At 41.3% G+C, this 22128-nt stretch overlaps 1 protein-coding gene across 1 annotated transcript in view; it reads left to right on the top strand.

Moving 5' to 3' along the window:
• Positions 1-22128, top strand: part of SH3TC2 (SH3 domain and tetratricopeptide repeats 2) — a 62112-nt gene that overhangs the window by 3531 nt on the left and 36453 nt on the right. The window contains exons 2-4 of the mRNA XM_028492594.1: positions 13462-13560; positions 16999-17126; positions 20300-20405. Of these exons, the coding sequence (XP_028348395.1) occupies positions 13462-13560; positions 16999-17126; positions 20300-20405 (333 nt within the window). The remainder of the gene's footprint in view (positions 1-13461; positions 13561-16998; positions 17127-20299; positions 20406-22128) is intronic.

Below are 22128 nucleotides of genomic sequence, written 5' to 3'. Positions count from 1 at the left end.
ACATATTTGTGTACTCGTATCACTGCAAAGAATTTATTTTGAAGATTTTTAAACTTAAAATGATATCATTATGCAAACTGCTTTAATTTATTTATTTATTTTGCTCAACATTATGATCTAAGATATATTCATGTAGATAAATGTAGCTGTAATTCTAATTTGGTATTTGTTCCAACAAGGACAATGTGGGTTTACATCATAAAATTGCTGGTTGAAAAAAAAAATTGCTGGTTGTATGCTTGTCAGGTCAAAGAAAAAAAATGTGGGTGGAGAAGAAAAGAATGCAGGGAAATGTTTACTGTTTAGTTATCTTCTTAACGTTGGGAGTGGTGGTGGATGGGTGGGATCAAGGAGAGACTGAGAGAGGAGAAATAGCAGTGAATTCTCATTTCCAGCAAGTTTCTGTGAGTGAAATATTTCCCAAGTTGAAAACCATACATCTCAGCGTTCTGAGGTTGGGTTTATGTAGTGGAACTGGCAAGGTCTGCACCCAATGATCTGGATGGCCTCTGACTCTATTGCTGACTTGCTCTGTGACCCCAGTAAAATCATTACTCCTCTCTGGGGCCTTAGTTTCTCAACAGTAAAATTAGGAGTGGAACTCAACGGTCTTTTATTCCCTTCAAAATATTCGTTTTCTGTAATTATTGCCTCTCCTCATCTTTATATCTCATATTTAAAATGTCAAGATGCCTTCCCTTTTCTAACTTTAAAATATAGTGTCATTCACTTTATTCCCTGACTTCTCATTTGCCAAGATCACAGTCCATATTCTCACACTCACACCCATGGACTGCCATACAATTTTTCAGCTATCCTCCTTGCTTCTCCTTGCCTCTCTCTGTCCTTCCTGTGCTATCCCACGTAGAATTTCCACTTTTGTTTTGCCACGCCTATGTGCAGGAATGTTTCATAGCTCCATATTGCTTGCTATATCCAATCTAAATTCCTCTGCCTTCCTTAAAATGCTCTCCCTATCCTGACTCTACCATATTTATCAATTTTAGTCCCATGACCACTCACCTCTCCAGTATGTCCTCTGTCAGCTCATGTGCATGCAAAGTTCATTCACCCCTATCCTGCTGAGCTCTTTACCAGTAATCCTGCTTTTCTACCACCTATATAAATCGACCAACAAAATAAAGAGGAAGCCATAGACTGGGGGATAATATTTGTAAACCACATATCTGACACTTGTATCCAGAATATTAAAAAAAAATCTTATAACTCAGTAATGAGAAGGTAAACAACCCAAGTAAAATGTACAGACACTTTCATTCAGAAAATACAGCGATGGAAAATAAGCATGTGAAAAAATATTCAACATCATTAGGGAAGTATAAATTGAAACAATGAGATAAAACTGCAAACCTACTAGAATGGCTACAGTTAAGAAGACTGATACTATCAAGTGTTGATGTGAATGTGGAACTTTCACACATTGCTGATGAAAATGCAAAATGGCACAGCCATTTTGGAAAGCAGTTTGGCAGTTGTTGTTTTTTTTTTCTGTGCCAAAGTCAATTTTATTTTATTTTTTTAATATCTTTATTGGAGTATAATTACTTTACAATGTTGTCTTAGTTTCTGTTGTATAACAAAGTGAATCAGCTATATGTATACATATATCCCCATATCCCCTCCCTCTTGCATCTCCCTCCCACCCTCCCTATCCCACCCCTCTAGGTGGTCACAAAGCACTGAGCTGATCTCACTGTGCTATGCAGCTTCTTCCCACTAGCTATCTATTTTCCATTTGGTAGTGTGTATATGTCAATGCTACTCTCTCATTTTGTCCCAGCTTACTCTTCTCCCTCCCTGTGTCCTCAAGTCCATTCTCTACATCTGCGTCTTTATTCCTGTCCTGCCCCTAGGTTCATCAGAAGCATTTTTTTTTTAGATTCCATATATATGTGTTAGCATACGGTATTTGTTTTTCTTTTTCTGAGTTACTTCACTCTGTATGACAGACTCTAGCTTCATCCACCTCACTACAAATAACTCAATTTCGTTTCTTTTTATGGCTGAGTAATATTCCATTGTATATATGTGCCACATCTTCTTTATCCATTCGTCTGTCAATGGACACTTAGGTTGCTTCCATGTCCTGGCTATTGTAAATAGGGATGCAATGAACATTGTGGTACATGTCTCTTTTTGAATTATGGGTTTCTTAGGGTATATGCCCAGTAGTGGGATTGCTGGGTCATATGGTAGTTCAATTTTTAGTTTTTTAAGGAACCTCTTTACTGTTCTCCATAGTGGCTGTATCAATTTACATTCCCACCAACAGTGCAACAGGGTTCCCTATTCTCCACACCCTCTCCAGCATTCATTGTTTTTAGATTTTTTGATGATGGCCATTCTGACCGGTGTGAGGTGATATCTCATTGTGGTTGCATTTCTCTAATGATTAGTGATGTTCAGCATCCTTTCATGTGTTTGTTGGCAATCTGTATGTCTTCTTTGGAGAAAGGTCTATTTAGGTCTAGTTTGGCAGTTTTTAAATAAATCTCTGCGTTTTTTGAATTGAGTGTTAGTAACTTTCTCTGACCAATAATAATAATAAAAATAAAACTAGCTTCCAGAAAGTAATTTATTGATTCATAAATGAAAAGTTCAGGGGTTGTTTGTTTCAGGTATGTCTGGGTCAAAATATTCAAATGATATTATCTGGAAGTTATCTTTCCTAAGCTCTGTTTGTACTGGGTTGGCCTCAACCGCAGGCAAACTTTCTCCCTGTGGTGGGCCCCATAGCTCCAGACTGTCATATTCACAGCTTCAAGTGCAGTGGAAAGGAATCTTTTCCTGAAGAGGTCTAAGGAGAGTCCTAAGACCAGTTCTCATTGGCTTAACTTTGGTCACCTGGCCACGGTATAGCATAACCTGACTGGCTTACGCTTGAGTCATGTGTCCACTTTTGGAGCTAGGGATGGAGTCAGCCCCATCTGAATGACATAAACTAGGTTTACATGGGTCACATCGCTAATGAGGAAGCCAGGGATTGAGTCCAGAACTACCTGACTGCAGATTTTTTTCCTAGCCACTTCTCTACCTGCCTCCATTTTTAGAAAACAAAGCATGTCCATTACAGAATATTTGGAAAGTAGATAAAAGTATAGAAAAAATGGTTAAAAGTGATCCAGCAATATCTATCATGGACCTTTTGGTTTATTTCCTTTGTCATTTAAAAAAAATCATATACTTTTCCTAAAGTACTTTATTCTATATGATAGTTTTTTTTCCAGTTTTATTGAGATGTAATTGACATTCAGCACTGTATAAATTTAAGGTGTACAGCATGATGATTTGAACTACATACATCAAGAAGTGATTACCACAATAAGTTTAGTGGACATCCATCATTTCCTACAGATATAAAATTAAAGAAAAGGAAAAAAATTTTTTCCTTGTGATTTGGGCCCTCTCTCTGTTTTTCTTGATGAATCTGGCTAAAGGTTTATCAATTTTGTTTATTTTTTCAAAGAACAAGCTCTTAGTTTACTGTGTTTTCAGTTTCTATTTCATTCATTTCTGCTTTGATCTTTATGATTTCTTTCCTTCTACTAATTTTGGGTTGTGTTTGTTCTTCTTTTTCTAGTTCCTTTAGGTATAAGGCTAGGTTGTTTATTTGTGATTTTTCTTGTTTCTCAAGGTAGGCTTGTATTGCTATAAACTTGCCTCTTAGAACTGCTTTAGCTGTGTCCCATAGATTTTGGATCATTGTGTTTTAGTTTTCATCTGTCTCCAGACATTTTTAAATTTCTTCTTTGATTTCTTCAGTGATCACTGGTTGTTCAGTAGCATACTGTTTAGCCTCCATGTGTTTGTGCTCTTTGCAGTTTTTTCTTTCTTGTAGTTGATTTCTAGTCTTACAGTGTTGTGGTCAGAGAAGATGCTCGATAGAATTTCAATTTTCATAAATTTCCTGAGACTTGTTTTGTGGCCTAGCGTGTGATCTATCCTAGAGAATGTTCCACGTGTACTTGAAAAGAATGTGTATTCTGCTGATTTTGGATGGACTGTTCTATATAAACCTATTAAGTTCATCTGGTCTAATGTATCATTTAAGCCCAGTATTCTGTACTGATTTTGTCTAGATGATCTGTCTATTATTGATATAAGTGGGGTGTCAAAGTCCCCTAGTAATACTGGGTTACTGTCAATTTCTCCCTTTATGTCTGTTAATACTTGCTTTATGTATTTAGGTGCTCCACTGTCAGATGCATATATATTTACAATTTTTATATCTCCTGTTGGATTGATCCCTTGATAATTATGTAGTGCCTTTGTCTCTTGTTACTGTCTTTGTTTTTTAAAGTCTATTTTGTCTGATATAAGTTTTGCTACTGTGGCTTCCTTTTCATTTCCATTTGTATGGAATATCTTTTTCCATTCCCTCATTTTCAGTCTGTATGTGTTTTTAGATCTGTAGTGAATCTCCTGTAGGCGGCATATATGTATGGGTCTTGTTCTTGTATCCATTCAGCCACTCTATGTCTTCTGATTGGAGCATTCAGTCTATTTACATTTAAAGTAATTATTGATAGGTATATACTTATTGCCATTTTGTTAATTGTTTTTGGAGTTCTTTTTTGTTTCTTTCTTCTTCTCTTGTTCCTTTCTCTTGTGATTTGATGACTATCTTTAGTGCTATGTTTATGTTTGTATCTCTTTTTTGTGTGTGTATCTATTGTAGATTTTTGGTTTATGGTTACCGTGAGGCATTTATACACACACACACACACACATAACTTTTGTACTGTGTATTCTTTACTTATTGTGACTACAGATGATTTTACTACTTTTTCTTTTAACCTTCCTACTAGCTTTATATGTAGTTGAGTTACTACTTTTACTACATGTTTGCCTTTACTAATGAGTTTTTTTCTTTCGTAATTTTCATGTTTCTAGTTGTGGCCTTTTCTTGTTTGCTTGGAGAAGTCCCTTTAAAATTTTTTGTAAAGCTTGGTGGTACTGAACTCTTTTAGCTTTTGATCTCTCCATCAAATCTGAATGAACGCCTTTCCAGGTTGAGTATTCTTGGTTGTAGGTTTTTCCTTTTCATCACTTTAAATGTTTTGTGCCAGTCCCTTCTGACCTGCAGAGTTTCTGCTGAAAAGTCAGTTGATAGCCTTATGGGACTTTCCTTATATGTAATTTGTTGTTTTTCTCTTGTCCTTTTAATATTCTCCCTTTATGTGTGATTTCCAACATTTTAATTACAATGTGCCTTGGTGTGGTTCTCTTTGGGTTGATTCTGTTTGGGACTCTGTGATTTCCGGACCTAGATGTCTGTTTGCTTTCCTAGGTTAAAAAGGTTTCAGCTATTATGTTCCCTGCTCCCTTCTCTCTCTCTCTTTTCCTTCTGGGACCCCTTTAACGTGAATGTTAGTATGCCTGATGTTGTCCTAGAGGTCTCTTAAACAGTCTTCATTAATTTTCATTCCTTTTTCTTTTTGTTTTCAGCTTGAGTGATTTCCACTACTCTGCCTTCCAGCTCACTGATCTCTTCCTCTATGTCATATAATCCACTGTTGATTCCTTCTAGTGTATTTTTTATATCAGCTATTGTATTCTTCATCTGTTTGGTTCTTTATATTTTCTAACTCTTCATTAAAAACTTCTAATTTCTCACTCTGTTCATCCAATTTTCTCCTGAGCTCTTGAACATCTTTATGATCCTTACCTTGAACTCTTTATTAGTAGATTGCTTATCTCCACTTCACTTAGTTCTTCTTCTGGGGTTTTATCTTATTCCTTCATTTGGAATATATTCTTCTGTTGCCTCATTTTGCCTAATTTGCTTTTTTAAAAAAAATTCTATGCATTTGATAGGTTAACTACATTTCCCAATCTTGGAGTAGTGGCCTTTTGTAGGAGATGTCCTATGTGTACTAGCAGTGCACTCCTCTCTGGTCACCAGAGCTATATGATCTAGGGGTGCCCCCTATGTGGGTTGCATGGGTCCTTCTGTTGTGTCAGGCTGACTACTGGGGTAGTCTGGTAGGTATGGCTGGCCCCCAGTCTGGTTGGTTGCCAGGTCACTGGTAGGCACGGCTGGGTAATCTGAGGCAGCTGGCTGTGGAGCCCCAGCAGTGCTGGGGCTAGTGCTGGTGGGTGGAACTGGGTTCTGGGTGGGTGATTGCAGGGTCGGGGGTCCTGGATCTATTGTTAGCCTGATGTTGAGCAGGGCTGGTTCCTTACATTACTGACTGCAGGATCTGGGGTGTCCCTAAGCTAGTGTTGGCCTACTGGTGAGAAGGGCTTGGTCCTCTGATGGCTGGCTGAGGGGCCCAAGGTGTTTCAGAGCTGGTGTCAGCCTGCTAGATGGTGGGGCCGTGGCCTGGAGGGTCCCAGTGCTGGTGTTGACCTTCTGGTGGATGAGGCCAGATCCCAGGGCAGCTATCTGTGAGGCCCAAGTTGTCCCAGAGTTGGTGCTGGCCTGCTGATGGGCAAGGCTGGGTCCCATGGGGTCCTGGGCCTGGTGCTGACTTGCTAGTGGGTGGACTGGGTCCTGACATGGCAGGCTGCAGGGCTATAGTGGTGCTGTGGTTGATGTCTGCCAGATGGTGGGTATGGTCGGAGCCCAGGGGATCCCAGGGCTGGTACTTGCCCATGGGTTGGTAAGGCTGGGTCCTGGGGCTAGTGCTGGACCACTGGTGGGCAGAGCTGGGTCCTGGGGTCTCTGGCTGCAGGGCCTGGGGATCTTGGAGCTGGAGTCAGCCCTGTGGTAGACAGGGCCAGGTCCTGGGGTGGCTATGAGCTCAGGGGGTCTTAAGGCAGACAGCCTGCCAATGGGTTGGGGTTGTGTCCTTGCCTGGCCTGTTGCATGGCCTAAGACATCACAGTACTGGTACTGACAGGCTGCTGGTGGGGCCAGGTCCAGCACTAATAAGTTACAGGGAAATTCCAAAATGGTGCTTGCCAGTACCAGTGTCCTCATGATAGAACAAGATCCCAAAAATGGCTGTCCCCATTGTTCATGTCCCCATGGTGAGTTCCAGTTGCCTCCTACCTCTCCGGGAGGCTCTCCAAGATAATCAGGTAGGTCTGACTCAGGCTCCTTTCAAGCAGTAGCCTCTTTCCTGGGTCCCAGAGAATGTGAGATTTTGTGTGTGCCCTTTAAGAGTGGAGTCTCTATTTCCTTCAGCCCTCTGGGACTCCTGAAAATAAGCCCCACTGGCCTTCAAAGCCAAATGTTCTGGGCGTTTGCTTTCTGGTGCAGGACCCCTGGGCTGGGGAGTCCAGTGTGAGCTTGGACCCCTTACTCCTTGGGGAGAACCTCTGCAATTGTATTTATCCTCCTGTTGTGGGTTGCCCACCTTGGGGTATGGAACTTGACGAGACCATGCCTCTGCTCCTCCTACCTGTCTTACTGTGTCTTGTTTCTTCTTTATATCTTTAGTTGTAGAAGATTTTTTTGCTAGTCTTCTGGTCTTTCTCATCAGTAGCTGCTCTGTAAATAGTTGTAATTTTGGTGTGCCTGTGAGAGGAGGTGAGCTCAGGGTCTTCCTACTCCACCATCTTGGCCACTCCCTGATATGATAGTTTCTTGTTGTGGTCTCTGGTTCTTTTTCAAGGCCCAGCTCAAGTCTTCAAATCTTTCATGATGAAATATAATTCCATGTTTAAAAGAGCTCTGTAAACTGTAAATCCCTGTGCAACTATTAACTGTTCTTCACATTATAGAGCTCCCTCTGATTTTCCAGATTCTTTACTGTTTCTCAAGAAGCTGTCTTCTGGCTCATGGGTCCCAAAACAGTTGGTGAATTAGCTCTTTCTACTCCAGAGATTCTCACACTATAGAGAACATCAGAAATCCTCAAAGTGCTAGGTAAAAATACATGTCTCCAGACTCTACCCCTAGATATTCTCAGGGGAGTAAGTGAGAAGGCTCCAGGAATATTTTAAAATTCATCTTTTTATTGAAATTTATCATTCATACAGAATTGTACATGAAATTATATGTACACAGCTGGTGAATTTTCACAAGGTGAATATATCCAACTATGCTGCTTCCTGTGGCTGTAATTCATTACTTCTCATTGGTATATTGTATTTAATTGTATATGTCATCATTTACTTATCCATTCTAGTGTAGATGGACATTTGAGTCGCTGCCAGGTTTGGGCTATTATGAATTACTACTGCTCTGAGTATTTTAGTAGATATATTCTTGTGACCACATGTATGTATTATTTGGGATAATAGTGGAGTGGAACTGCTGAATCTTATGCATATGTACCTATGCATATGTTCAGCTTGAAGTGATACTGTCAAACAGTTTTCCAAAGTGAAAATTTTCAAAACTTATTCTCATACTTGCAGTATATGAGAGTTCTGGTTGCTGTGTATCCTTACAAACACTTGGCTTTACCTGTTTTTTCATTTTTGCCAATCTGTGTAGAGGTGTTCCACTGTGGTTTTAATTTTCATTTCCCTGATGAACTTGAGAAAATTTTCATAAATCTACTGGCTGTTTGGATATTATCTTTGGTGAAATGCCTATTCAAGGCTTTTGCCCATTTTTCTAGTGGGTTACCCATCTATTTCTTAAATATTTTTAGCATTCTTTATATATTCTGGATTTAAATTCTTTGATGAATACACATATTGTCTATAGTTTCTTCTATTCTGTCACATTTTTCGCTCTCTTAATTACATCTTTTGACTAACAGAAGTTTTTGCTTTTAATGTACAGTAAGTCCCCTACATACGAATGAGTTCTGTCCTGAGAACGAGCTCGTAAGTCTAATTTGTTCTTAAGTCCAACAAAGTTAGCCTAGGTACCCAACTAACACAGTCAGCTATATAGTACTGTACTGTTATAGGTTAATAATACTTTTCACAAAAATAATACATAAAAAACAAACACAAAAAATAAAGAAACCATTTTTAATCTCACAGTACAGTATCTTGAAAAGTACAGTAGTACAGTACAACAGCTGGCATACAGGTGCTGGCATCAAGTGAACAGGCAAGAAGAGTTACTGACTGGAGGAGAGGGAGGAGGTGGGAGATGGTAGAGCTGAAGGATCGTGAGAAATAGGAGACAGAAGGCAAGCTGCAATTTCACTCACACCTGACGTTGATGGCACAGTTTCCGGTTCCTTGCTGGGTTCAATTCTATCTATCCTCCTGAAAAAATGATCCAGTGATGTCTGGGTAATAGCTCTTCTTTTCTCATCCTAGATGACACAGTACCACTGGACTGCATTCTAAACGGCTGCTGCAACCTTCATGTACTGTTCTACGTTCGGGTCCTGTGCCTCAAAAACTAACAGTGTCTCCTCAAATAAAGAAAAGCCCCTTGCCATTTCCTGCATTGTGAAACTCTTTGGTTCTTCAGTTACTTCTTCTTCCTCTTGTCGCTCTTCGTACTTTCTCTGGGCACGTTCGTATCTTTGAAAGTTCACAACTTGAAGGTTCATATGTAGGGCACTTACCGTATTCCAATCTATCCATTATTTCTTTTGCGGGTAGTACTTTTTCCATTCTGTTTAGGAAATTGCTGGCTACCCCAAGTCATGCAGATACTCTTCTATCTTTTACTCCAAGTTTTTTTTTGGTACAGGTATCTTTTAAAAAACAAGCAACTAAATAATTCTGATGCAGACTATCCACAAATCACATTCTGCAAAACTGCGATTTTCTGCTCTAAACCTCACGTGTCCTTTAAGAGCTGTGCGCCCTACCCTCTCCCCCAAACCAGGGTCACCATTATGAACTTCCTTCTTCCAGGTAGGCTCATGCCACAGGCCCTCATGGTCCTCAGGCCATTGTCTCTTTTCATGGAGCCTTACAACAGGGACAGACTCACAAAGTTTGCCAGGGCTGGGTGTAAATACATGAGCTGGCAGTTTGAGGACCGTGATAGCCAGAGGACAAATGCCCCATAGTGATGGCAGCGACCGCTCAGTCCCAGCTGACTGTCGCCAGATAAGCATGAGGGTCCCAGACCATAGTTCTTCCAGTTTTCAAAGCAAAGCCAAGCATCTGGGTTATGTAAAACATCCTGATTTCTAAATGATGTAGAGCAATTTAAACCTTAAAAATTCACTGTGTGGCAGCAGAAACTAACGGACCATTGTAAAGCAATTATACTCCAATAAAGATATTAAAAAAAAAACAAAAAAAGCCCCAACAGCTTGTTAAAATAATTCTTAAATTCCTTTAGCCTCTCCCAATATTTTAGTTACTTTTCCTCAGTTGCTTGTGTTTGTTCAAACTTGGATAAAATACTTTAGGTTTTTCCCCTTCTTTAGATCTTCATTTCCTCATGTGGACTTTCACATTATATAAAACGTATGTTAAATAAAATCTCTATGTTTTTCTCCTGTTTTAAAAAAAATTTCACTGTGCAGGGAGAAAAAAAGAAAAGAAAAAAGAAAAATGTTTGTGGGTTTTCTGTGGCCTGTGGCCTCTGGTATACCAGTTTTCAAACTCTGTCCTAGTGTAAGGAAGCAGGGTGCCACTCCAAGTGTGATCCTGGTACCAGCAGGATGGTCACCTGGGAGCACATTAGAAATGAAGAACCTCAGGCTTCTATCTACTGAGGCAGAATCTGCAATTTATCAATAGCCCCAGGTGATTCATACACTCATTAAAGTGTGAAAACTTTATGTAGATGTATGGTTCTTTTTTTTAAAATTTTTAAATTTAATTTTATTTTTTTATACAGCAGGTTCTGATTAGTCATCCATTGTATACACATCAGCGTATACATGTCAATCCTAATCTCCCAATTCATCCCACCAGATGTATGGTTCTTAATAGTGGCTCAAATCAGAATCATTTGGGGAACTTAAGAAAAATACCTGTATCGATGTGGTGATGTCTAGCTCTTCCCGGCCAGGCCCAAGTCGCGCCTGACGAGGGCCAGACGTTCATGGCGAACAGGACCGCTCTTCTCGTTCAGCCGCAGCCCCTTGCCTCTCCTCCCCGCCTGCTGGTGGTGGTGTAAGGCAGAGGTGCGGAATCCCCGCTAGACCTCCGTCTCCTCCCCCCTGCCTCACCGCGGGCGACGGGCGGACCGGGTCCGCGCACGCAGCCGACACTGTAGCCTCGCCTTCTCGGAGGGTCTCGCGAGGCGTCCCACAGCTCACCACGCGCCCCCGTTGGTGCGTGAGCGTCCCGCCTACTCCCTGCGGTGGCTCTGGCTGGCTCCAGGCGTCCCTCAGGTGGCGTCGCTTCCGGTTCTCAGCGAGCCCCTCGGGTCCCCCCTGTGGTGGTGAGTCCGGTGAGCAGCTCTCTTGGGGAGTCCAGGTGATAAGGGAGGCACGCCGGTGTCCCTCGTAGGGGCAGGTGCCTTGTGGGGGTCGTCCTCATATGTGCAGGGGGACTGACTTGGCCGTGTGTTCCCCCTTCGCCGGGGTTGCACGCGGGAGTGTGAGCTATCGTGACGGACCGGGTGATGCGAAGTGGGGTTCAGGCAAGCCCCCTGGTTAGGCAAACGCAGGAGCCCGAGGCTTCGCAGGCGTTGCCCGCCACTGACCGTGAACGCTCACGTTTACCTCATGCTTACCCAACCGCAGACCCCCCCCCCCGTCCCCCCAGCTGAGAACTGGCATCTCCTGAAGTGCGAACGTGGGCCTGATGGGGAGACGATGGGTGGGGGACTGGGGGACGACGCGCCCTGGGTGGGAAAGCCTTCTCTAGCGATCCGAGAGGGAGCGTTGGGGCGCCGGACCTCCCTGCCGCCGCCCCTCCAAAGCTCATAGTAGTCCCCGCAGCAGTGTGTGGGCAGAATCCCTTGCCTTCCGGTGAGTGGTGGGCTGGCCCCGCCGTGAGCCCACGCGCCTCTCTTCAGGGGAGGGGGGAAGAAAAAAAGAAAAATACCCATGACTGGGCAGCACTATGAACGATGTAAATCAGCATTTCTGGAGATGAGGCCTAGGCACTGATATTTTTAAAAAACATCTTGGGGGATTTGAATAGGCAGCCAGGGTTGAGAAGCGCTAATTTAGATCAAGCCCTCATTTATGACTGGGAAATGTGAAATCTCAAAAAATGGACGGATGAAATATCTTGACCAATGTTACCTAACGTATTGGAGAATCTGATTTGTGCACACTCATATCTCATGATTCCCAAGCCAGAGCCTTTTTGCTATAGTTACTTCTGGTTCCTGGAGGCAGAACGACAAAATGATCCTGCTAGACTATGGCTCATTACTGCCAGCTTTCTAGCTAAGCTGCCTAACTTTCAGCACTGACCCCTAACAAGATTTGCTAGATGAAGAGCTGTGAGCTAATGGGCCTGTCCTTCAGCCCATTCAAGCCAAAATCCATTTCATTCCCGGTTCATTACCCCAAAAAGTGCTAACTGTTCCTGCTATGAAGAATGGAAGAGCCTCAGCTCGGGTCTCAAAGTCGCACTGTATAGGCACAGAAGAAGGGAAAGACTTCTGGCAGCAATTTGAGGATTTGGGTTCAGCATTAACCAGCAGTGACTGGATGGAGCGTGATTACTTCATCTCTTATCACTCTTGGGCTGCATCAACAGAAACACAGGTCCAGAATGCAAGCGTGGTAGGTCTGCTTGAGTTTGATCCACCAACATTTTACAATTGAAGAAGCTGGATGGATTAGCTGAATGATTGACAAATGGTGGTTGAGCCAAGATTCCTAACCCCTATTTCCAGTATCAGGTAATGCTTATAATCTTCTGACCTCATGGTGCAATCCTTGAGCAGTGTCATGTTCAAAAGAACAGAGTAACCAACAGTAATGTGTTAAGGACTTGAGTTCTCTTGTATTTTGAGGATACCATGAAGGAGGCCCACATCCCATATCAATACTTGTGAATTTCCCTTCTATTCATTTTTACCTGCTGCCTTGTGCTTTATAGCTGTACTCTTCTTCTCTTTTCAACCCCATGCCATCAAAATAGCCTCCTCTTTAACCCTAGTCTATGCTATGATTTTCTTTCCTCTCCTTTTCACTCATTTTACAGCTGCAAAGACAGGAACACTTTAGAGAGCTGGGGAGGAAAGAAGTCCCATACAGGACTCTGTATAGTGGGCAGACGGGCAGTCTGGGGACAATCATACATTTCAGGGCCATTACAACCATGCCCCAGCCACCTCCCTTATGATGCTATTCTCACTTGCTCTGCTCCAGCACTTCCGTTATCCACCTTGCTGTAGTCAGATCTATAATGACCTTGTAGGCTCAGCATATATTGAACATGTTCAGTATACTAGGCCATGGGACTCAGTCTGACCTGTAGGTGGGAAATTTTTTTAAAAAATAAAGTGGGGACACCCAGGCTGCTGTAGGATTGAGATAGTATGCTTTAGTTGAATACTAAATAATTATTAGGCAATGGTGATAACAATTAGAGTTCTTCTAGGCCACCAGCCCTGGAGAAAAAAATGATCACTTGGTAAAAACTTGCAATCCTTGCTTATGGCTTTCTTATACTCTCGCAAATGATCTTTCATTTGATCTCCTCCAGGTAAAGAAACTTCTTCCAAGGATCCAACCATATCCAGTGAGATTATATCCTCATCTGAAAACAAGGAAAAATGTTTCCTGCCACAGAATATGACTCCAGGTATCTAAACCCCAAAGACAAAACCTAGTTAAAAAATATTTTCCATGTAGAATATTACAGTAATCCCCTTATCAGTCCCATCTGCAAACTCCCTCTCCCTGATCCTTTCTAGGCACCACCATCAAATACATCTTTGTAAGCATGATCTTGACTATGATATTCACTTGCTCACAAATCTTCCAGTGCTCTCCATTGCCTGTAAGATTAAGCTAAGCCGTCTCAAGCTAACACTCAGAGTTCTTCACAATCTGGCACATATTAGGAGCTCCATACGTATTTGCTGTATTAAATGAAGTATATCATCAAATAGATTTTAAGGTGCTGAAGGGCAGGGGTAATTTTTTGAATAATTAAGTATTCTACATAGTACCTAAAAGAGTTTTTTGTACATAATTGGTGCTCAGAAAATGTTTGGTAAATAAATACATGAATAATTGAATAGGTCCATGGAGGTCATGTTTGTATTCTGTATACTACCAAAACAGTACCTTATACAGAGTTGGTTAAATAAATAAGTGAATAAAGGGTTGAGTATGTGGGGTGAGATTGGCTGAGTAGAAGGATGTCTGTCCGAATCTTTCAGAAGGAGAAAAAGATTTTGAAATTAAAGTGGAAAAAATCTTTTTCTCAATACATATCTTTCACAGTGTTCCCCTTAAGAGACTTCAGTGAAGCTGGCAAAGAGAGAACCATCCTCAGAGAGAGAGCTACACCTGGGCTGAACCTTGTACTGGAAACTCTGAGGATAAACCTGTAGAAGATACAGTTTCTGTTATCCAATAACAGGGACCACTTTTGAGGGCATATCACATGCCAAGCACGTGCTAAGTCATCCCTGCATCTACTTCTCATCCTCACATGCTCACCTCTAGAAGGTGGCACCACACTCTGCATTTCAAAGGTGGCAAACAGGGGACTCAGAGAGGGAGGTGACTTCCCTAGTGCTGCACAGTTAATACGTGATGAGAAAGACATTCAATCCCTGGTCCTTGTTTGTAACCAGGGTGTTACGTTGCCTCCCAAACATGTACTTTTATCCAGCATACAAAATTGAGATTTATGAAAAAAAGATTTGCATTATGAATGTTTTGAAGGATATACACTATGTAAACAGTGTAATGTCATGCCAGATTCTTTCTTTTCCCAATTTCAAATTCTGTCAGACTTCTTGGTTGACGATGAGAAAAACCTTGCCCTCTGTTTTTTGGTGTTGTGTCAGTCTGCTTATCTGTCTGTCAGCTTGGGCCATCCCTGAAAAAGCTGAATCACCCACCATCTCTTGTCTCATGAACACAGTGGAGTCAGCATTTTGTCTTATCAGTGCATGAAGGCAAGTGAACAAAGGGTACGTGTAGGTGAAACTTAACCACCTGAACCTGAACTTGTCTGTCTTTCAGCATTTTCTGCCATGATGCTGTTTCCAGGAAGGTCATAGGGTGAGAAGGGGAGACTCAGCTCCAACTGCCACCCTCTTCTTCATGAGGAAGAGTCCCAGACAGAATCAATCAGATACATTATCATGACTAAACCGCCGGTTTTCAGAAGGATTTAAAAAATGACAAAATGCACTTCACACTAAGACGAGAGTGAACTTGATTTATTCACCTGTCCAAAGAGGGCACTGTAGGATCCCACAGTGGCGCAGAGATGCTGCTTTGAGTATCAGCTTTCATTGGTTGAGATCCACAAGCAGTTTGCTTATTTAAATCCAGGTCTTTTGAGTTCTATAACCATGGATTCAAGTACACGGCAAGGAGGGTCACGTTGAAGGGGCCGTCACTTATCAGGACCTTTTCCCAGGAAGATTCTCCAGGGGAGTTTAGATCAGGCTTTGAAAGGACAGGAGGTTTGGTGAACAGAAATCACAGAATCAATTAGTGTCAAGGTTAATTACATTGTAACAAGATGGGGGCAGCGAGCAGTAACTGCGGGAGTACTGGGGTGGGGGGTTGCAAGGGGCAAAAGCTAATGCTCATGTGTGTATTTAACATTTAGTATGCACCCAGCACTGAACAAAATGCTTTATGCACATAATCTCATTTAGTAAGCCTCTTAAAAACCCTGTGGGATAGTACTCTAAAAGCCATCTTACTAATTAGAAAAGTTAAGCGTAGAGAGGTAATTAACTGCTGAGGGTGGTGCAGTTAACAAAGGCAGAGCCGAGCCTCGAGTCCAGGTCTGTGTGACTCCTCCTCCCTGGGCTTTACCTCCTCCTAGAGATCAGTGCTCAGTGAGGCTACCAGACGGACATTGGACCTGGACTGCGGGAGATGGAGGGCTTGCATGAGATTAGAACACAGGCCAGGGAGGAACGGAGTGGAACAAACATCCACCCGAAGCTCTCACCGATGTCAGGTCAGCTGGGCATGTTGTATCAGAGCTGGCCTGCAGCCACAGCATTTCCATGACTTCTTGGTTAAAGACAGGAAGACAGAAATGCAGGCTGCCTGTGTTCTCAGGCCAGCATGACGGGGGCCGTCTCTAATGTGCTCAGGAATTTGCAAAAGCCCTGGCAAGTTAGGGCTAGAAGACAGACCTCTGTGCCTATCTAGTTGCTGCCTTGAAGGTTCATTGTGTTTGATAATTATTAATGCGATTGCTACTTATTGTCTGAAGAAGATGCATGGCAAAGTGCAGTTATAAGATGAACCTCCTCAGTGTGGCCTTTCCCAGCAACATTATCCACTCTCCACAGCTCCATCACTCTGTCTCTTTACCCTATTAACATTTTTTTTTTAATTCATAGCACTTTTCTCCATCTGAAATTACTGTGTTCATGGAATTGGTTACTTGCCAAGAATACAAGCTCCATGAGAACAGGACCTTGTCTATTTTGTTTCCTGCTGTATCTCAGCACCTAAAACAGACTCTGTTCACAGTATTGAATGAATGTGCATTTTGAAGATATTAAAGGTAGACTTTAATATATTAGCCACTTACCCTGACAAACAACAAATGCATAATCAGAAAGAAGCAGGTTAGAGGAAATGCATGTGTATATGTATAATGCATGTAGTATTAATATCTATTACATATGATAAATTTGACATATAAATATACTTCCATAAATATGGATAAATTAGTATCCTTTGGAAAGTTTCACAAGTCATCCACAGGAGGAAGTATATGTTCTAGCTGGTTCTGTGTGGCACTGTTCCCTCAGTGCGAGACAGAGCAGGAATATACTCTGTACAAACAGAAATAACCAACCCAACTGCAGCAACCCCTGTGATTCCAGAACATTCTGGGCTTCAGCATTTTTTCTTCTGGGGGAGGAAAGTTTAAAGAATGTGCTCAGAGAATTGTTAAGATCACTTGTAATCTCTGATGAGAACATCAATTTAGGGGTTGGGTGTGGGAAACATTGGGGGTTATCTACTTCTTTCTTCCCTATTTCTGCATTTCCATCCTAATCTTTCTCACTCTGTTCTCTTTAAGATCTGACGCTCTCCTTCAGTGTGAAGAGCCGCTCCAGGAGGTGTGTAAATGGCCCCTTGCAAGAAGCAGCCAGGAGGCGGCTCTGGGCGCTGGAGAATGAGGACCAGGAGGTGCGTGCATTGTTTAAGGTGAGCTTCGCAGAGCAGTGCAACCTTGTGTCCACCTTGTGTCTGTCCACAACAGACTCTCCAACACCTAGGACAGTGCTAGGAACAAAGTCGGCCCTCAAGAAAACATCTGACTGACTGAATGAACGAAAATGTACACATTCTCTGCTCAGTAGGAATGGGTCAAGCCTTGGAGTCAGAGTCAGAGAAGACTTCGTTTAGAATTTGCCACTATTAATTTTTTGACCTTCAGCAAGTTACTTAACCTCTGTAGATTGGGACTCGTTATAATACCTACCTCATAAAGAATACTTTTAAAAAAATGTGGTGAATTTGACTTTTTAAAATTGTGATAAAATATACATAACATTTTCAGTTTTAATAATTTTTACTGAACAAGTCAGTGATATTAAATGCATTCACATTATTGTGTAACCATCACCACTGTCCATTCCAGAATTTCTCACCATACCAAACTAAAACACTGTACCCACTAAACAATAACTCCCCTCTATCCCCTTTCCTCAGCCACTGGTAACCACTGGTAAGTATACTTTTTTTAAGTACCAAAATTGCTAATCAAAAATTAATAGCTATAAATATTAGAATGAGAGGAGGAAAAGGCAATAAAATAAACCAATTTCTCATCTTTCATAGTAGGTAGATAATATCTTCAAGTGCTAAACCAAGGAAGAAGGGTATGACTAAATTATTTATACTTTAGGAGGTACTTACTAGGAGAACTAAAGTCAGGAATGTTTAATATTTGCTGCAACTAGAGGTGGGGGAAAGAGAACATTGCTTTACATAATAAACTAGTATGTTCTAGTTATTTTACAGTTTCTGTATGAATTGATACAAATTAAAAAGAGAAACACACTCTTAATCTGTCATGTATCAAAAAATATAGTGCTTGGTTTGTTGGGAGGAGTAAATGAGATAGTATCCGTAGAGAGCTTGGTGTTGTGCTTGGGTGGTGGGATGTGCTCCAGAAATAGTAGATATGTTATAAATAGCAAAGTCGTTTTGTTTTTAAATCTCCAGAATTCAGGAACTTGGAGGCATTAGCTACTAACGGGCACCATAGAGTTTCTTTTAATTTGAGTCGCTTTTGACACAGGCAATAGCTGGATTTGGTTGTGGAAACTGGCCTGCTGGGCTGAGTCTTGAGTGGGCAGGCTTGTGGGCCAAAGCTGAGGCCTGAAGTCAGTTGGATCTGAGATCCAGTTTGGGCGTCACAGCTCCCTTGACTTACCCTGTCTGCACCCTGGCATCCTTGAGTATGAAACAGGGACAATGCCATTTTCTATTAAATGTGAGGTGCCTTTTGATTATAAACACACTATTTTAAGAAAGAAAATAAATGCTGCCAATTATTTATGATGCCACACTTCCTTTTCTTTTATTTCAGAAATGGTGAAATGTGATAAAAGTGCATCTTAGAATGGGTTAACTCCTATAATTACACTCTTTCATAGGGTTATTGTAAAAGTTAAATGAGGCATTGCTCATCAAACTCTTGCTGAAGAGCCTGGCATGTAGTAAATTCCTTGTAAATCAGTTTTTACTTAGGACCCTCTTCCCTGACTACCAGGATCTACATTCTCCAAGGACCTGGGGCCTCCTGGGGCCTGGTATGGGAGAGCCCCAGAGTTCTGACTTTGCTTTTCTGACTTTTGCTTTTCCTTGGATCCTTCTGTCCTCTTCTTCTTTCGCCAGGGTTCCCTCAGGACAGGGATCCAGGGGTTGATCACTGGTGGTAAGACCGGCCTGGAGGGAGAGGGACGTTCTGATCATCACTTGTTATAGTCAAGTCCAGATGCTTGGACAAGCAGAAAAGATTTTAGGGGAAAACCAAGTGTAGGCAGTGATTCAGGCCTTTTTATTCAAGTATTTAAAAAGGGGGTGAGGGGGTGGGTGTTACAGGTCTCTTCTTGCTCTGCTTGTGAGTGTGTAAACTGGTACAACCTTTCTGGAGGGTAGTTTGGCTCCTGCATTTTAGGATTGAAAATGTGCATTCCCAATGAACACTTCTTGGAATCACTTGTGTCAAAACAATCAAGGGAGCATAGAAAGATTTAGATATGGGATGTTTATCACAGTACTGTTTAGGATGTTAAAAAAATTGTAACAACTCAAATGTCTAGCCATAAGAAAACAAAGAATTAATTATGTTAATGTGACAACAGCATATGTAACCATTAAAAATAATGTACATTATTTAATGACATGGGAGATGGTTCACAAAACATTGTTTAGGGACGAACGATTACAAAACAACTTAGTAATGTGATTCTATTTATATAAAAATAGTTACATAGAAACTTATGTACGGAAAAAAGATTCAAAGTTAATACACAAAGTTGTTAACATTGATGATCTCTAGGAGGAGGGATTATGGATGCTTTTTATTTTTGTGTGGTTTGGTTTTTCTGTTTGCTAGCTTCGTAAAAATAATTATTAAACATAGATTCATGATAAAATTTGCTTCCAAGGTGCCTTCTGTGATTCATTCTCCACCCTCTCACACATACTTTTTTTTTTTTTAACACAAGAGATAACATTCTCTGCACACAGTTCTATACTCTGGTTCCTTTTTGTTTCTGCTGTTGTTTCATTCAGCAGTGTATATTTGAAGCCTATATCAATACACAAAGAGCTTCTTTATTCTTTTTTATGGATGCATAATATAATAATATTCCATTGTATGGATGAACCATAATTCATTTTAACCAGTCTCCTATTGATGAACATTTAGGTTATTTCCTTTTTTTTGTTTTTGGTGATGTAAAAAATCTATGCCAAAATTGGTGAAAGTGGTCAAAAGGTACAAACTTCCAGTTATAAGATAAAAAAGTCCTGGGGATGTAACATACAGCATGGTGACTGTAGTTAACAATACATGTTGTATATTTGAAAGTTGCTAAGAGAATAGATCTTAAAAGTTCTCATCACAAGAAAAAAAGAATCTGTAATTATGTGATGTGGTGGATGTTAACTAAACTTATTGCGGCCATCATGTCAAAATATATACATATGTTAAATCATTATGTTATACACTAAAAATTAATACAATGTTATATGTCAATTATATCTCAAAAAAAGAAGTTCATACACAGCATGTTGTATATACGTGAGCTTGTTCACAGAATGCTTTTGTCATCCCAGGCTGACTCACTGTTCTTTTTACTCAGGACCTCTCAGCCAGGTTGGTGTGTATCCAGTCCCAGAAGGCCCAGTTCCTCATTACCTTCAAGACCGTGGAGGAAATCTGGAAGTTCTCCACCTACCTGAACTTAGGTATGACATGGAGCAGGCAGGTAAAGAAGCACCTGCTTCTCAGTTCAGCCAATTTGCAGAGCGACATTAAGGAATTGGTCTGGCTCTGATAATTAAAAGCGGTAGAGTCTAACATGGATGGTTAACCTTTGAAATATCACAAACTGCCTGGAACTAAATCTAAAGCAAATATTGCTCTAAAATGTCACATGCAGCACTTCTTTGTTTCAGGAAGAGTGTATTAGATAATCAGTTAAAACTGGCAAACAGTTATTGATCATCTACTAGATTCAAAGTAGAGCTAGATTAGAAATTGATGGTTAAAAAAAAAAAAGAAAAGAAACCAGCCTCTAGTAGGATATAAGTAGCTGTTCGAAAGTTCCAGATCCAGGCTTCCCTGGGGGCGCAGTGGTTGAGAGTCCGCCTGCCGATGCAGGGGACGTGGGTTCGTGCCCCGGTCCGGGAACATCCCACATGCTGTGGAGCAGCTAGGCCTGTGAGCCATGGCCTCTGAGCGCACGCGTCCAGAGCCTGTGCTCCACATCGGGAGAGGCCACAACAGTGAGAGGCCCGCGTACTGCAAAAAAAAAAAAAAAAAAAGTTCCAGATCCATGTTCCATGTTTTTGGAAAAGTCAAAGATATGGGGGACTTATCTGCTAAAGGGGCCCCAGGATGCAGGGTTTAATAGAAGGTAAAGAAGGATACTGGGGCACAGCACCAGTACCGATGTGGTGGGAAATAGTTTACCTACCCTCTCCATGGAGAATAACTCATGATAGGAAAGTTACAATTGCAAAGCAAGAGGAGGCCACTTGAATTGACACATGTTTAACATCTCTTAGAAAATTCTGGGCTCCGTGCAGACTTACACAGGAAGCAATTTTGTGTAGGGGTGGAGGGTCAAGATGGCTCTTGGCTAGAAGGTGTAAGTTCTCCTCTTGTAGTCATGGTGATTTTTTCTGCTCTCCATTCAACACATCTCCTTCTGTGACCATTAGAGATCCTTGTTATTCAAAGTGTGCTCCATGGACCAGCAGCATCAGCATCACTTGGGGCTTGTTAGAAAAATGGAATCCTAGGCCGCACCCTAGACCTACTGAACCAGCATTTGTATTTTAATAAGGTTCCCAGGTGATTTGTATGCACATTAAAGTTTGAGAAGCACCATTATAGAAGATACACAGGGCCTAAATCAGCACAACGGAGAGCGGAAAGAGACCGGTTCTGCATCTTAAGAAAGTGAGGAAGTCTAGAAAGAAGCAAAATTTTCATAGAAATAATTAAATTTATAGGAATGTGTAAAATACTATCCATAATTTTTACAGTTTTGCAGTTTGCACAGTTTTTAGTTTGGTTTTAACAAGTGAGATCTTACTGGGCATGGGGTGAGGGGCAGGGTCAGAAGGATGTTGAAGTAAATCCTGACTCATTTGTGGGCTATGGAGAACCTCCCCAGCCACTGCATCATCAGGGGTACAAGAATTCGAATTTGGTCGGGAGAACTTTAAGGGGGAACCAGGAACTCCCAGTGTCAACATTGTAATCTTGGAGATTCCTCCCTGGATGTATTATAAAAAAGTAACTTGGTTTGATAATCTCATTATGTATTTATGGAGACCCATAATATGTTGAAAATAAATATCATTTAAAAATGATTTGTACTTCCCAACAGATGCTGAGAAGAATCAATTCATTTTAGAAATTTTTTAGCTACCCCTCTTTTGCTCTTCTAATTCCAGTTAA

This window comes from Physeter macrocephalus, chromosome 8 (genome assembly GCF_002837175.3).
Source record: "Physeter macrocephalus isolate SW-GA chromosome 8, ASM283717v5, whole genome shotgun sequence".
NCBI classification, from domain to species: Eukaryota; Metazoa; Chordata; class Mammalia; order Artiodactyla; family Physeteridae; genus Physeter; species Physeter macrocephalus.
The sequence above is the reverse complement of the archived record's forward strand: the minus strand, read 5'-3'. Positions and strand labels throughout refer to the sequence as shown.